The sequence below is a fragment of the Phodopus roborovskii genome, unplaced genomic scaffold, assembly GCF_943737965.1.
Source record: "Phodopus roborovskii unplaced genomic scaffold, PHOROB, whole genome shotgun sequence".
NCBI lineage: Eukaryota > Metazoa > Chordata > Mammalia > Rodentia > Cricetidae > Phodopus > Phodopus roborovskii.
This window is the reverse complement of record NW_026126525.1, coordinates 6,246,165-6,263,549: the sequence shown is the minus strand read 5'-3', so window position 1 is coordinate 6,263,549 and position 17,385 is coordinate 6,246,165. Positions and strand designations below refer to the sequence as shown.

General features: G+C 43.5%; 1 protein-coding gene across 26 annotated transcripts in view; it reads right to left on the bottom strand.

Moving 5' to 3' along the window:
- Sec31a (SEC31 homolog A, COPII coat complex component) overlaps positions 1-17,385 on the bottom strand; it is a 57,126-nt gene that overhangs the window by 4,955 nt on the left and 34,786 nt on the right. For 8 of the 26 annotated variants that reach the window (XM_051198529.1, XM_051198532.1, XM_051198526.1 and 5 more), the window contains 9 exons: positions 16,832-16,977; positions 15,219-15,392; positions 14,463-14,636; positions 11,801-11,893; positions 10,721-10,844; positions 8,757-9,095; positions 5,177-5,215; positions 3,888-3,946; positions 1,689-1,952 (listed from right to left, as the gene is read on the bottom strand). In XM_051198529.1, coding sequence (XP_051054486.1) covers positions 1,689-1,952; positions 3,888-3,946; positions 5,177-5,215; positions 8,757-9,095; positions 10,721-10,844; positions 11,801-11,893; positions 14,463-14,636; positions 15,219-15,392; positions 16,832-16,977 — 1,412 coding nt within the window. The remainder of the gene's footprint in view (positions 1-1,688; positions 1,953-3,887; positions 3,947-5,176; positions 5,216-8,756; positions 9,096-10,720; positions 10,845-11,800; positions 11,894-14,462; positions 14,637-15,218; positions 15,393-16,831; positions 16,978-17,385) is intronic. The other 18 variants (XM_051198533.1, XM_051198537.1, XM_051198540.1 and 15 more) reach the window with 7 other exon arrangements.

Sequence of the window (17,385 nt, the reverse complement as noted above, 5' to 3'; positions counted from 1 at the left end):
ACACAGGCTCTGAAGTAAATACACATAGGTCCTCATTTTTGCTCATCCTAGCATTCTTCTATCCTTTTACTCCTTTTTTATTTCATTTGTTTTCTTTTTGGTTTTTTGAGACGGGGTTTCTCTGTGTAGCCCTGGCTGTCTTGAAACTCTGTAGACCAGGGTGGCCTCCAACTCACAGAGATTCTCCTGCCTCTGCCTCCCAAGTGCTGGCATTAAAGGCGTGCACCTCCACCGCCTGACCCTTCATTTTGGTTTTTGAGGCAGGGTTTTTCTGTACAAGCCAGGCTATCTTGAACTCATGGTGATTCTAACCTAAGCCTCCAAAATGCTTCAATTAGAAGTGTATACCACATCTATTCTTTCAATCATTTTAAGTATGTTAATTGATTAAAACAAAAACTGCAAGATTAAGCCAAAGGGTAAGACAGAATAGATCACTATATTGCTAAGTACAAAGATGAAAGGGTAAATGGGGACTCTAGTTTTCTACACTTTTACTCATCAGTTAATTCTTTCATTCACACAGAAAATATCAGGCAGTTATGCATCAGGACTAGCTATGCACCAGTGAGCTAATACACAAATGACATCGGTGCTAAGAGAAGGCCACTGGGAGAGGAGCAAAGCTTAAGTATGTAATGACATGTAACACCGTAACTACAGTACGCTGATGTTCAGGGGAACTAAACTGTAACTCAAATCTGACCAAAAGGAGGGAAATGCACTTCAGAAAATTATATAGGATAAACAGTGCTAACCAGTCCAGGAGGGAAAGGAAAGCACTGCAGACAGAGGGAATAACATATAGAAAAGAAGGGCCACAGGGACGTGAGGAACCAAACGAGGCCAATACAGTGGGAGCAGAGAGAGAGCAGCTTTCTGGGTGACTATTTTGTCCTTATCCATTAATAACAGGAAGCTATAGTGTTCTAGCCAAAGGGCGGGTAGGAACCATCTCAGATGATGTAGCCAGCAATACTGAGAGCCGCCTTTAGGCAGGACTAGCTCTCAACAACCATTTACACGCTCTAGGCTCAGGCATGACGTCGTTCCATTGCCTCATCTTTGTCCTTCTAAGTCTCACTTGGAAGTGTGAGATGTGGCCAACTAAAGTATAACTGTGTCTCGCTATCTAGAAGTACACCTGGCTCAGCTGGTTGTCGTCTTCGTCTCCCGTCCCCCTCCCACCCCCTGCCAAGAAAGAGATTCTCTGTGTAGCCCTGGCCATCCTGAACTCAGAAATCTTTCTGCCTCTGCCTGCCTGAGTGCTAGGATTAAAAGTGTGTGTATCACCACGCCTAGCTTAGCTTAGCTGGTTTTAAGCAAACACATAAATGATGTAACTCATGTTTAACATTTTAAAAAGAAAAACCTACAAAAACTGCTTTTACTTAGCAACCGCAGATGCAGAGAAGACTCAACCAACTTTAAGCTGTGTATTGACTAGATTAAGTAAAATACTATAATTACTGAGACACAGTAAACATACATTCCAAAAATGTATAATTCTTGTGTCAAAAGCTTATATATAACATGTAATGAGAAGATAATATACATGTGCATGATCCATCTACTAAAAATGGAGTTGCTATTTTGAAACTAACACCGGTGAATCATGTAAGTTAACATATCAAAGAAATATACTGAAAGGAGTCGTCTTCCCATGCCACGCCTACAGTTTATGTTACCTGGATGGTGTTTCCAATAGGAGCTCCCGGGGCCCCTTCCATGTTGGGCTTTGAGAAAGGTGGTGGCATGCCTGTTTGACCAAGAGGCTGCTGTACACCATGGAAGGGCTGGCCACCCGCAAGGTGCGGCTGTGGGAAGGAGGGCTGGCTGGACAGTGGCCCTGGAGCTGAAGGCTGCTGCTGCAGCATCTGTGACTGGGGGTCACCGGCAGGGTTCATAATTGGCGATGTAATGGGAACAGGAGGCATGAAGTTCTCAGGCATCTTTTAAAAGATGGGAGGAAAAATTAAAACACTGGAATTAAGAATAAAAAGGAAAGCATTTCCTTAGCTAATAAAACCAAAGGTCTTAGCATACCTCAGTTACATTTTTGCATAAAAACACTCTCAAATCAAACGTCATGTAGACTTACAGAGCAAAGCATCAACGTAGGCCTACTGTGGCTAACACAGGTGAGGGATACACTTTAGAGTCATCTCCCTGTCTGTCTTCTTAGACATTCTCACAAAGCCAATGTGCTGTACGTGTGTGCTGTGTGGTGCATGTGTACATATTAAATGACAACAGGATGTCACTCCAATTCCATAGAACACTAAGGAGCTATTAGTTGGCACTAAAAATAGTTGACTAAGTTTCTGGTTATTATTAACCTTTTGCTGAGGCTTCCTTACTAACTTAATGTCTCCCAACTTTATGTTCTAGCCTCTTAGTATTATACTCGGGAGAAAGAAATCACTAAGAATTTACAGTATGTATGTATGTATCTTCAAAGAAAGAAAAAGAAAAATATTTTGTGTTCAAATTAATGAGTTCATATAACAATTATTGACATATGAACAATGCTAAGCATTTCTTCATTTAATACTATGACAGGGAGAGCAAACTGACTCGGTGCTAAGGGCCCCGGCCACCAAGCCCAAGGACCTGAGTTCACTCTCTGGGATTTACATGGAGGAAGGAAAGAACCAACTCTCTGCAAGGTGTCTTCTGACTTACATATACATGGTGAGCAAGCTCATGAATGCGGGTGAAAACACACACACACACACACACACACACACACACACACACACACACACACACGTACGCACGCACGCACATGGGAAAAAATTAGACACTTAGTTTTAAAAAATATTGTTAGGGGCTGGAGAGATGGCTTGGGTTAGGAGCACTGCTTTTTCTTCCAAAGCACCCAGATTAAATTCCCAGGACCCACATGGCAGCTCACAACTGTCTGTAACTCCAGTTCCAGGGGATCTGACACCCTCCCGCAGACAAAACACAATCATTAGAAAATATTGCAAAAGAAAATCTTAAATGTAATTACAAATTACACTGATCACAAAATATAATCATGATTATAGAACTGAAACAATCAAAGAACAAAGTGTGAAAGTCTGTTCCCTGCTGCTTGAGGCCTGCAGGAGAGTGACACCCTGCCTTTTAGAGGGGCTTTCCTTTATATCCCTGTCACCAGAACAAGGTGTTACTGGAGGCAGGCACAGGTAGGAGAGGTCAGTTGTTGACACAGAGTCTCACTACAGGGTCAAGCCAAGACTGGCCTCAGACTATGACCAGTAGTTGGGAATCTGGGCTGTGTTTTCAGGTTCTTGGCCTCTTACTCAGGACTGAAATAAGGGGAGGCATAGATTTGCAAAAATTGGTAAATGTGACTTTATTCAAAGCAAAAAAAAAAAAAAAGTTTGGAGTAGAAACATACTGTTAAGACTGAGATCAGGGCCACAGGAATGAGGGTGCTCAATGGTCCTGGGTATTGTTGCTATTGTTGCTTGAGGTCTCTTGTTATGGAGTCTAAACGAGGAGGGGCTAGCTAGCTACTAAGAAGTATAGTTGTTGTTGTTTTCTATTTTGACTGATAAAACCTGCAAGCTTTGCCTTTAAAAGGATGGATTAGCCGGGTGGTGGTGGCACAGGCCTTTAATCCCAGCACTCGGGGAGGCAGAGGCAGGTGGATCTCTGTGAGTTGAGGCCAGCCTGGTCTACAGAGAGAGTTCCAGGACAGGCTCCAAAGCTACACAGAGAAACCCGTTCTCGGAGGAGGGGGGAAAAAAAACCCTAAAAAACAAAAATCAATAGATAGATGATAGTAAGAAAGGGAGGGAGGGAAGAACCAGTTAAGTGTGGTGTGCACTAACTACATGAGACATCCACCAGGTAGGAACTACTTTTTCCCATACCTTCTTCTTCTTCGGTACTCTGTTCAAAGCTGGGGGGTCATTCCAACCATTCTGAGGACCTAGGACAGACACCAGAAGTCAGTTTTCTTCAGAACCCCGAAAGGAAGAAAATGACTCACCTCACACTTAAAAATTCTCCTTAGCTGTTTGGTAACTGCCATGTGGACTCTAGCATTCAGCAGGGGTCACACAGGGCTTGCCTTGGTAGGCAGCAGATCTCACAACAATGCTACTTAAGTGAAGGGACTGTCCTGGTTAAGGCCTGAGTCCTAACGTCTAAACTGACAGGTGGCCTCCAAAGCCAGTTCATTCCTCTCTCCAGATAAAGAAAGGGCATAGATCAGTGAGTGTGCTTCTGCAAAGGGTTCCGTCTGTCATCCTCAACCGCAAAGAAGGATAAAGGGAAATGCCATCCAGCAAGCACTTCACAGATGCTTAGCACAGTCCTATAAAAAAGACTAAGAGCCAAGTCAAGCAGCAGCTCAACAGTGGAATGCTTGCCCACAACAGGAGGCTCGGGCTCCATGCCTAGTACCACAAGACAAACACCCCAAACCCCACAGAGCTCAACTACATAAAAGCAGTAATTCTCAGTTTCCTGTCTTATGATAGGAACTGGAAACCCAGTACCCTGGCATCTCAAACTAAAAATGGCCGTCGGTATGGCTTGGTGTTTTAGTACCAGGACCTTACAAAGCATGCTGAAATCTGACAATTTCCCAATTATGACGAGGTTACTTTATGTCACTGTGGAAGCAGATGGCTGCTATAGAGCAGGTGTGTGAGTGAACACGTGAAGAGGGAAATGCCCCCCACTTCCAGTGTGTTCTCTTCAGGATTTCCCCCTTGCTTGCTAAGCTGGTACGCATATCAAATCACAATAAAACTGGTTAGCAAACCAAAGAAGCTGGTTCACAGAACTCCCTTCCTACAAATTCACCTGAGACAGGTTTCAGTAGGGCTCTGAACACTTGGGAATTAGCCACAGCTACTGAGTCATGAGTAACGCAACCCCATGGAGCAGAATCATTAGACTCACCCCCACCTAGTTCTTACCTGTGTGTAGCAACCCTGTCCGTGTGTTCATGTAAGACACACAGCTTCTATGGTTTAGAGCTCGGAGTCATCACGCCCACCCAATCACTTCTAAAATTTGATTCAATTAAGAAGCCAAATAAAATGATATCAATCAGATTCAGGGTAAGCTCACATGCATTATTGTGAACATCCATTCATTAGCTATATTTAATGATTAAAGTATTTCAAGGTATGTTTTACAACCAATTCACCTTCCAATACAGATGCCTGGTCATGGAAAGACTGATTTTCTGTAGATAAAATGTAAAAGTCACTTAGATAGTATTATGGAAGACATTCTAAGCTCAAATTATACCATTATACTTTCTCTTCCCTGCTCAGCAGCACCTAGAAAGAGCAAATGAACCTCGCAGGAACAAACCAAACTTACTTTTTAAAATTTACTTATTACAAGGCTCTCACTCACTGTGTGGCCCACGCTGCTCAGTGTGTGGCCCACGCTGATGTCAGCCCCTGCCTCTGCCTCCTAAGTGCTGGGGTTACAGACATGCACTGCCACATTTGCCCTAAGGCTTACTTCTAAATCAAGCTGTGTGAAATGTCTGCTGTCCAACTAAGAAAGTCATCAGTTTCTTTGGGTAAATTCCTTCAAGTTCTATCAAATACAATAAACTCTTACATAGCATTTTCCCCTCTGACTATGCTCTCTCTTCTAAGTTTAGCCTTCATTTAGAAACCAGTGTCCCCTAGTTTTTATCTTGACAGTTTCTCTATTTGACAAATGAAGCTCAGTATATCCTAAGAGCACAGCGTTTTCCCCATCTGATACCCACTTGTGACATATGGCACCAGGGGTTCTTATGTTGGCCCATTCAGACCTATGAACCTAACTGCCTGAGAGCCTTGTTGAACTACAGGTTCTAACTGGTGAGGTTAAGGGAGGGCCTAAGGCTCTTTCCATGAGTTCTTAGGAGATGGCAGCATCGTCAGGCCTCCAGCATCGGAGAAGAGGTTGACCATACTCCCTGTCCACCTGTCGGGTACCCAGGGCCAAGGACTGGGTCAAACAGCATCCCAGTGAAACAGGAAGGCTTCTGGCTACTCTGTGCTGCCTGCCACAGGAAGCTGCATTCCCAATCCTGCACTGTTGCCAGAGCTGGGGGCAGCATCTGTCCTGCCTCTAACCCTTCTCATCTACCCACAATCTCTCCTGTGAGGACATTCCCAGGTTACTGTCGCTCAGTACCACTTAGGCTGTACCACTCAGCAGTTCAAAGCCTCTCGCTGGACTCTTATCTCTTTATTGTACAAACTATAAACTCCTATCCAGTATGTCAGGCTCTTCCAAATTTGACACAAACCAAAGTCTTATTTTCTAGCATGAAACAGGAATGACTTGCTTTTCCCTAGAAATATACTGCCTGGTTCTGCCTGTCTCCTTTGGCGATAATTCCAATTACAGAACAAACAGGCTCTCACTAAGAACTGACTGAATAAAAACTGCAACATCCACTTCTCTGAGTCTTTGGCACACACCCTCATACTAACAGAAAGCTTTGAAGTCTGCAGGATCTAACAGGAATTATCCACTGGCCAACTGGAATTGCTAAATCCCAAACAAACCCACGATACAAGACGCATTACACTATAACAGAATTTCCAGTCACAATTATGTAACTTCAACAAGAACTTTAGGAAAATGAAAATGCCAATATGGTGAAGTAAATGAAACTAAGATGTAAGGGAAGGTTAGTACGTAGGAGGTTAACAGACAGCGGGCATACACAGTACATGCTGAGGGAACGTTAGTTTCGCTGTTCTTCCGATTTGCTGTTATGTCTCTCAGCCAGGTTAGAACAACTGTACAGCGCCCATAACCTCATGGCAAAATACACTTTTGCTCAAGGAGGAAAGCAATGCTGTGCAAATATTTATTTCCTCCTTTAAAGTGACAAATCCCCTCAGCAGTGTTGTGGGGAATTTCTGTAATCCCACTGGGAAACGTCTATCGCTAACATCAGAACTCCAACACAGGCTGTGAAGATACAGACCCAGGCTAACAGAGACTAACACTCCTGAGACTGTTCACAACTCCTAGGAAGCTCCAGTCTCCTCCTCCTCTACAATTTTAACAAGACTAAGAATTTCTATTTCTTAGGGTTGTGAGGACCTGAATACAAAACATACAGCATCATGTCCAAGACAGTTAATAAATGTGGTTCCTCTCCTATGTCCTGCACTACTTTTATGAGGGATGCATTTGAGCCCACACTACTTTTTACTAAAGAATCCTCGCCAGGGACCCTGAATGGTTGCTTATCTAGGTTTAAAGGGTATTTCTGGAACTCTATGAGCTGGCACTCATTTCTAAACGATCAAACTACTACAGTATCTGCATTATATTGCTGAGATGTGTGTGGTTGGCTCCCTTATTTGTAGTTTTGTTTTCCAAGGTCAACTTTGGTCCAAAGTTATTAAATGGAATATTAAGAATTCATAAGCAATAGCTGTAACATAAACAATGAAAGCTTTGAAGTTATGTACCACTGAGTAGTCTGACACAATCTGATGCTGTGCAGCTGTCTTGCCTCACCTCAAGACAGAAGAATGCAAGCTGTACCTTTGTGCAGCATGTCCTTCCTCCTGGTCACTCTGAGGCCAGTGCAGTCAGCAGGGCCCCTACAGTGCTTGTGTTTACACATCCCTTACCTCACTTAACAATGGCCCAAAGCACAAAGAACACGATGCTGGCAAGTTATTGCCGTTTGCTGTTTAGTTACTGTTAATCTCTTGTTGGTGGCAGGTGGTATTAAGTACCCACAGAGCTTCCACAGACAAAGGCAAGACAACTAATGTGTCTAAATCCTTATAGTGTATAATTTTTGTTCTTTGGGTGTTAATATTATACACTAGAGAAGGGGAAAAGATGTGTGTTTGTAATTCTGGGATGCATTATGCATAAGACTTTTTCTAAAGCAGTAATAAATTATTTTACACCCACATTTATTGTTGTATTTATTTGAAAAGAATGGCTCTACCACAGACTATTGAACTATTGTATCCATTTGAGTCCCTGCTTAGCATTAAAACCAGCAAATGATAGAGCAGACTCCCCCAAAACAGCTTCAGGGTTAGGGGCTCAATAAGCCTCACTTCCTCACTTCGAGCTCTGCCCCGCTGGTGGGAGCTTCCATTGTCATCTGGAAAGGAAACCACTCTCCAACACTGACGTGCACAGAGGCCTAACTTTGAGTTTTCTTTATTTATTTGTATATGCCGAGGGCAGACACTTTTCTCCTCCTGCTGGGATCAAACTCACATAGTCAGGCTTGTGGCAAGTGAACCACTCACTTTACTTACGGAGCCAGCCTGCAAGCCCACAGGTCATTTTCAAAATCAACAACATTTAAGAACACTAAGCACACTCCAGCTCAAGTAAAGCTTGGTGGTAGAGCATTTTGCTAGCACATGTGAGGTTCAATCCGGGATGTCCCTGTTCCCCACAAAAATTCAAGTTCTGCATTCCATGTGACATTATCAACTAAATCCGATTTCAACTACTACTCATCTTCTTAATTTTCTACCTTTCAAAGTAAGTTAGCAGCAGGTTATACCCCTCAACATTTGGAAACTCTAGACTAAGGTTTTCCTTGTTTAGAGGTTGATGTTTATGGGGGGGGGGGGCCTCACAGTCATACGAAGCTTTAGAATTTGTTATAAAAACTCAAGCAATGCCTCACATGACTCGGCCCACACACAACTGGAATACACCCTCTATCCAACCCAGTACTCATGAGACGGGGCCCAAGCAGATCCCTTCCCAGCGCAGACCTGTTCTTTGGGACGCAGGCAGCTCACTGGCAGCAGGCGGTGTACCTGTTGTTCCAGGAGGCAGCCCATAAGCTGACGATGGTGGTGGAGCCCCTGGTCCGCCATGCTGGAAGGATGCTCCAGAGGAAGGGGGAGGGGGGAAAGAAGCAGCAGGGCTGGAGGTAGGTGAGGAGACTTGCTGTGCTGTGTACATCTGGGGCTGCCCCGAGTAAGAAGCGGCAGGGGATATGTACGGGGGGTTAGGGTAAGCGTTAGAGGCAGGAGGAGCAACAGGCTGCTGAGGTCGGTAAGCTGCTGACCCCCCTGTTCCGAAGGAATACTGCTGGGCTGGCTGGTAAGCTACATCAAGGGGAAGAAACAGAGATTTTAATTAGTTATGTGTTTATTCAGACAGAGGTAGGGGGCAAAAAAAGGAATCTCATCCCAGAGAGATAGTTTTAATCACTACTGTCAAAACAATTAAGACCAAAACCTAACACTTAGGCCTGGGGATGTGGCTCAGTGACAGAGCATCTGCCTAGTGTGGGCAAAGCCCTGGCTTCCATCTCCAGCACCTCAAAAAGAAAAAGAAATAACATCCCTGGAATGCTGCTGGCATGTCAACATTTGGACCACTGGATCTAAGAGCTGCTTAAAAAAACGACCCTTTTCTGTGACTTCCCTTTCTGTGAAGACTGCAGAGACAGCTGATAACCACAAGATGGAGCCAAGCAGGACTCAGAACCCAGAGCATGTCCTTTCCTTGAAAGCTAGTTTCAAGACTTCAACCTGAACCCATCCTGGGAGATCCCAGCACCACCACACTCTGCATGAGCAGGGCAGGGAGGGCTCCACACTGCACCTGGTGGATCTGCCACCAGACAACAGCACCACTGAGCACTGCATGGAAAAACAGTCAAATGTACATCATGTGAAGAACCCAGGCTGCCCAGAAGGCCCTCCTGTGGGGGCCATCTGGGTTTTCATAGTTGTTTAATCTTATGACTGTCCCTTGACACCTTTATTTAGGTCCTCTGTTCTTACTTTCTAATAGTTGTCTTACAATTTTAACCTTAAGGTTTTTATTTATTTATTTAGTTAGTTAACCTTAAGGTTTTTATTTAGGTTCTTTATTCTTAGTTATAAAACAGTAGTTGTTTGTTTGTTTTTTGCTTTTTGTTTTTCTTTTGAGATAAGGTTTTTCCTCAGACCCTAGGCTGTCCTGCAACTACGCAGACCCAATGATCTTGAACTCAAGGGATTTGCCTGCCTCTGCCACCTGAATACTGTGATTATAGGCTCATACCACCACACCTGGTTGTAGTTTTATTCTTTTTTTTTTTTTTCAAGTGTAATGGCTTTGTCCTTTGTCAAGGCCCACAGAATATACACTCATAAACTATGGGATTTGGCATGCAAGAACAGCATCATTTGTCATTGCTGCAAAACATACACCATTGTAGAGGAGGCACAGAGTGTGTAAGTGAGCACGTACAGGCTCTCTGTACCCTCTGCTCAATTTTGCTGTGAACCTAAATTTACTTTTTAAAAGTCTACACTAAACAAAGAGAACAACAATAAAATGGGGGAAAAATATCAAATGTCCATGAACCAACTTTCTACACTATGGTTTGTGTCATGTTGTCTGAATAAAAAGAAAATATCCTAATAATTTCTACAGCTGTTTCTCTATTCCAAAACCACAAGACACACTCTTCTATTTAGCGGGTCTTATGCACAACTCAGAGATGGAGCACTGTTCTGAACACACACCCAGGGCTCTCCCTGTCTCTCTGTGTCTGCTCCCCCCATCTTCCCCTTCCCCCATGCTGGAGACTGAACACTATAAGCATCCAAGCACTGAGCTACCCCCTAACCCCCTTATTTTATCTGTCAAAATTGATTTTATCTAACCATGGCTTTGTTGCGCTAAGTAACTGAGGGAGGACAGGCCACCATAAAGACTCCCAGGGCCCATCACTTACGCTGCGGCTGTGGATAAGGTGGTAGCTGGCTGTGCATATGGCCTGGAGATGCAGGCGGTGGAGCTGCAGTGTTTGGATTGACATTGCCATGCATTATGAAACCTGGAGGTGGAGGGTTTTCTCCCTAGGAAATGAGAATAGAGTAGAAAGGAAGATTACATGTGGGACCAAGAACATCACCAAATGGCCTTGTAATCTCTGAAATGGAATTTGTGTTTATTTTTTAAAAGCTATTATATGAGAAAATTGCTTTTTGAATATACTATCTTCCTAAGAACACCCCATTTTCTAGGTGACACATTCTGAATGATTTAAAGGTTCAAAGTAACTGCAGAGAATGGGAAATGCTAACAGCCCCACAACATGGTCAGTAACACTGTGCTAACACCCGTGTTAACACCTGCGCTAACACTGCTAACACTGCGCTAACACTGTGGTAAGGCACCACAGGGTTCATCTCTACTAACTTCCACTTACTACTCCAGACTCTAGAAATAAGTATCATAAAAGGACTTTCTGTCTTTGTTTTCTGAAATGCTTACAAAAAAAAAAAAAAAGAAAAGAAAAGAAAAAAGAAGAGAAACATCTTCAGTAAAATTTAATTAAAACCACTATTTGAACCTTGGTTGAGACTTTTCTAGCTCAAGTAAATTTAGAACTACAAAAGAAAAGAAAGGATAAGAAAATAAATTAGGAGCTGGAGAGATGGCTCAGAGGCTGAGAGCACTGACTGCTCCTCCAGGGGTCCTGAGTTCAATTCCTAGCACCCACATGGTGGCTCACAACCATCTATAGTGAGATCTGATGCCTCCTGCTGACATGACGTCATACATGCAGATAGAGTACTCATATACATAAAATAAATAAATCTTTTAAAAAAATTAATTGTCCTAAAATTTGCCACTTGCATCCCATAGGCAATAAAATGCAACGAGCAGCAGATGGACACAGAGTTAAGGACCAGAAAGGAAGGAAGAGGAAGGGCAGAGAATATATAATCATATATATAATTAGGAAGTTGTTATATATATATATTTAAGTGAGCAGATCATGCTCGAGGAGGAATAATGAAGGCTATACCTGTGTGTCAGAGGGAGAGGCTGCAGGTGGATGGCTGGGAAGGGCAGTAGGAGTTTTGTTACTCCAGGTAGTGACAGTAGGGGCAACTCTAACCTGAATTGAACAAAGAAATACCAATCACAGAAAATAAAAAGTAAAAACGTTAAAAGAAGAAACACATAACTCAAAGGGTTTTAATAGCAAGACACAAAGCAAGAAATAAAAGCAGCAAGAGTAGTGTAGTAAAGCAATACACTCAGGGCCAGCTGGTTCCAAAGGAAATCAACAAAACAGGAGGCGGGAAGCACGAAGGGCTCAGGCGAAGGCTTCAATGAAAGCACAGGAACAGACCTATTCAGGGATATATAAGGAAGGGCTCGGTTGTTAAAAGAGTTCTGGCTGCTCTTCAAAGAGGACCAGGCTCGATTCCCAACACCCACAAGACAGATCACAACTGTCTGTAATAATTCCAATCCCAGGGGATCTGGGGAACATGCAGGTAAAACACCCATAACACATAAAAATAAAGAAATAAGTAAATAATAAAAAGAGTAAGTAGGGGAGAAAGGTCCTTTAGGTAGAGAAAGAAGATAACTCTGGGATAATGAGTAAACCATCTCCATGTTACTAGTAAAATGCAACATGCTCTATTGGCCACCTCACAAGAAAATGTCTACTTCCTTCTGTCTCAAGATTCAAAATCATATAGTCAGAGCACACTCAAGCTGGGTATTAAAAGATTGTTCAACTAACCGCAGCCTTAACTTAAAGGCGACTGTCCATACAGCACACTGGTGATGGAGGGACCTGGTCTTCCAGCTCCTAGGCAGTGTATTCTCTATTATACCACACTGCTAGCTCTTATATCCCATCTAAAGGTTTTCTAAGAACTTTTTCAGTCAGCAAATCCTTTTTGGTATGCAAATCTTTACGGAAGCTCCAGCACACACACATACACATATAAAATAAAGCAAAGCAAAGCTGTGCTGGTTAAAATGAGATGGCAACTGCTACTGACCCAGCTTCCTTTCCTTCTCTTTTCCCACTTGCAAAACTCCTTTAAAACTACACCACTGCCCTCACCCATTCAGCAAGAAAATCCCTGTTGTGTTTGCCTGAATATAAGATTGGTAAAAATGAAGCAGGTTATTTTGTGATTTTTGTTGGGGGTTGCGTTGTCTCGATATGTAGCTCTGGTTGGCTAGCCTCCAACTCAGAGAATCACCTGCATCTGAGTACATCAGCATACCCCAAAAAGTTCAGCAGTCTTTAAATGTCTTTACCATTTCCCAGAAAGATAAACCCAAAGTCAGAAAGAGTAATGGTTCTTTTCTCTGAGTGTAGAATAGATCTTGCTTTCTTTAGTATCTTGAGAAGCTGTTTAGTCTAAACACATGATAACTAAAATTCTAATCCTAGTTTAGCCTTCAAACAGCCATGCAATGTTGAGAAATGACATTTCTGTGCCTTGACCTCTGCTAGGCCACCTAACATCCCACCTCTCCACTTGCTTGACCAACATTTCATCCCCGTTTACATCACAGGCTTTGTAAATACAACGTTCATGAGGGCAGAGAAAGCAAGAATATTCCATGTACTCACAGAAGAGCTGCAATAAATATTTGCCAAATGAATAAAAAAAAAAAAATAGAAATGCAGTATTCTAGATAGTAAAGCTATATTCAAATATAATCTTATTAAGTTCTATTCTTAATCAGTTCTGATTAAGGAATGATCCAAAGTCCAAAAATAAAATAAACAGCATGAAGTGAACCTAGGTCTCTCAGGATTTTAGATTTACTTTTCCTATAGAGAAAAATTGACTGGTCCTATCACCAACTTGTTCTATCAGAAATGTCAACTTTGCTAGCACTTGAGACTATTTGTAGTTTATATATATATTAAAAAGCTACCGTCCATTTAAGAATATGTATATAAGGCAGGGTGTGGTGGCACACACTTTTAACCCCAGCATTCTGGAGGCAGAGCAGGCAGATCTTTGTAAGTTCAAGGCCAGCCTGATTTACATAGTAAGTTACAGGCTGACCAGGACTACATAGTGAGACTCAGTCAAAGAAAGAAAAAAAGGGGGGAAAATGCTTATCTGTTTGTCTGTAAATACAGTTTCTATATGAAACTATAAGTAACAATGTAATCACATTTTATGCCACAAACACAAAGTTAGATTGAATCAGTAATCCTATGCAACTGGACACAGCCCTCAGTCAGTTCTCTGTAATGTGTTAAGTTGGTTCACCGAAATGTTAGTCTTTGGGATACTCTTGACTGTGTGGACACAGAGGACACAGCAAACTCACACTGGTGATGGAAAAAGAGCTGTCAAAAATGACTATCTAAAAACTAACCAAATCACCGAAAGGTTACTTACTCTCACTACTTTCCCTACACATGTTAAACAAATCCAGGAGAAATTTAGAGTCAGATGGACATGTGTAAGGGAGGTCTGACCACTCTTCCTAGGGAGATTAGAGCTTCTGACAGAGCAGCCGCTCATAAACACCAGCCTCGAGTGCACAGAGAGTCTGACTGTGAAACAAGAGCCCTGTCTAGTGTCACTGTGTCCTTTACCGAGTACACCAAAACCATCCTTTTGGACATAAACGCCATCCTTTTGGACATACACGCACGCACGTTCCCACATCATCTGGACCCTATCACTCACATGGGGATAATATTGTTGCGTCTGAACTCTGGGCATCTGCGGGTGGCCGGCACTTGGCCCAGGTCTGCCTTTGGACAGCGGCTGCCTCTCATAGGGGCTTTTAGACGATTCCTGTCCTGGCACAGGCTTCCCTTGTGCTCTGCAGAGTCTCTCGCGCAGCTGCACAATATTGGGCTGTAGGAAGCAACGAAGAAAACAAAACTGTTAATTTACCCAGCTGTATGATAGCATGCAGACCCCTTCCAAAATTCTTATGTTGAGTATTCTACGAGAGTCTACATTCTACCCTTGAGTCAATCCAACCCCCTGGTTTCGGCAGAGACTGACACCCATGGACGGCGCTGCATAGTGCGACTTGTAACTTTAATGAGGCAGGGCTTGGTTAGGTCACCAGTTCAATGACATGATCACTGCTCTTTGGTTGTTTTATGGCATTATCCCTGTGCTTCTAAGTCACAAGGATTCTTTAACTTACAGAAAGGCATTACATTCAAATCTGGACTTCATACAGGTTCATAAATACAGATTTGCTGAAATTAGTCATATATATTGACTGTGTATGAGATTCTTAAAAAAAAAAAAACAACAACAACAACAAAATGAGCCAGGTGTGGTGGCACAATTCTAGAAGTAGGGAGGCAGAGGCAGGGGATCTCTCAACTTGAGGGCAGCCTGGTTTAAAGTCAGCTGCAGAACAGCCAGGGCCCTATTTTTGAAATACTAAAGCAAGCCAAGTTCAAGTATCAGCTTAATCACCTGGTTGGTGTTGTCAGGCAGAAACGCCAAGGCCGCGGCAATGCTCCCCTGGGCTGCCAACAAACTGGCATACTGACTCATCTTCTCAGCCAAGAGAGCCCCTACTGTATTCGTGTCCAGGGCTTGGGTGAGCTGCACAGCTTTTCGGAGGATGACAACTTTTTCAATCAGATCCTAAATGATAAAAATGACGGACAGAGAGGCAATCAGAGACCCCAATGCGTGTATGAAAGAGGCAAGAGAGAAAGAGTCATTAAGATTTCCAAACCCACCAAAGGACAGCGCTGGCCCTCACTCCCTACTTGAAAAGCATGGGAGAGCTGAGCACTACGTGGGCAAGGTGGAAGACGAGGAGGAGGAAGCCTGCCCGCCAAGGACAGCGTACAGTGAGGAGGAAGGGGAAGAGGACGGAACCTACTCCTCGTGGAGGATGCATACATAAGTTATTATATTCTAAGCATCCTCAACCAGCCAGACATTTGTCCACTCATCTCACATAGACAAATACCCAAACTGAAAGTGATGGGCAGGTACCCAGCAAGCAGAAGAAGAGCTATGGGCAAACACAGTACACCATGGTTTCCGCAACATCACACTACCACACAGACTCATGACAGAGGCACATGACCTCCACAGGGACTCCCTCAAAGGTTGGCACCACTGAGGGGCAGCAGGAGCTTTTAGAAGCGGGACCTTGGGTCACTGGGGGCAGCCCTTGAGGGTGCTGTGTGTCTAGGTCGCCTTCTGTTGCTCTTCTGCTCTCTGTGGCTCAGCCATGTGCTCCGATCAAAATGTGCTGCCCTTGCCAGGGACCCACAGCCACAGGCCACCTACCCTTTGAGTCTCCAAACCATGAGCCCAAATAAAACCCTTCTTCCGCAATAGTTGATTCATCCAGCCAGTTCATTACAATAAGGTAGAACTGACTAATACACAACATGGCAAAGGCCGGGAGCTGTTCTTGGGGAGCAGCCTTGTGCCGGCAGCAGGAGGGAGTGTGCAGGAGACCCACCCTGCTGCCTCTTGGAAGCCATCAATCCGCCAGTGGGAAACGCTTTCCTCTCAGAAGCACTCGAAAGGGAAGACTTGGTTTTGTTTTTTTCAAACCTGGCTTTTAGTCTTAAAGAATGATCTTTAAAACAATGACCCTATGGATAAAATGTTTTCCCAGAGAGAAACGTAACTACTTGATTGAAGTACCCGAAGACTCTGCCGTTAACTGCTTTGGGAATCTAAAGCTACCTGGTCTCCAGAGAGACTCTCTAGGTTGTGTAGCGGTGTTAACCTGAGTCCCCGACTTGTACTTCATGGTCCCTGATCATAAATATTCTCCTTGGACTGCGATGTCTCTTACTCTCCAGCCCACACTGCTGCTCTTTGACAGAGGCAGGAGCTTGAGAGGAAGCAGCTAAACCCTGGGCTACTTTCAGTGCTCTGCTCCCTACTGACTTCAACCACATCTGACTTGTCATCAAAGACAGCAATAAACACACATGAAGATCCAGCCAGATGATGACAGCAACAAGCTTCATGAACAGAGGTATTCCTAATGTAACCCTAAGTATGGTGAGAAAAAACTAAAATGTAAACACCCTTTGTTTTGAGATACTAACCTGAAGAGACAAAGGATTGCTACCATCTTGAGCTTTTGTCCAACAGGCAACCAGCTTTTCCACGTTCCCCGCACAAATATAGCAGAGGCACGCCTGTGTCTGCAGGAGACTATCTCCTTCACTCTCAAGCCTGGCTCCCAGGAGGTCTGTGAATGGAGGGGAGAACAAGGCAAGATGACACCCACCTCACTCTGTGGGAGGCTGCGAGCAGCTCGGTGGCATTTTCAGAGCAACCAGTGAGAACCAGAAAGAAAACACAAGCACTCTAAATGCACAGTGAACATTTAGTTGTTAAGTGAACGGAGGTGGACAGAATATCATATACTGTATAAGATCCTACTCTAGTACAGAGCTTCTCTCCATCAAGTGTGTTAGAAAAGAACAGCAAGTGGGAAGCCCTGAATGGCACATATAGAACACATTGCCAGTGGTGGCTAAGCACATTACAAATACAAACATCCAGAAAGACAGAGTAAATATCCATGCGGCAGACAAGCTTCTGGGTTATCTAAGCCACGAAGTTACCCTGGCTTTCAATGATAAATTTTACCTGT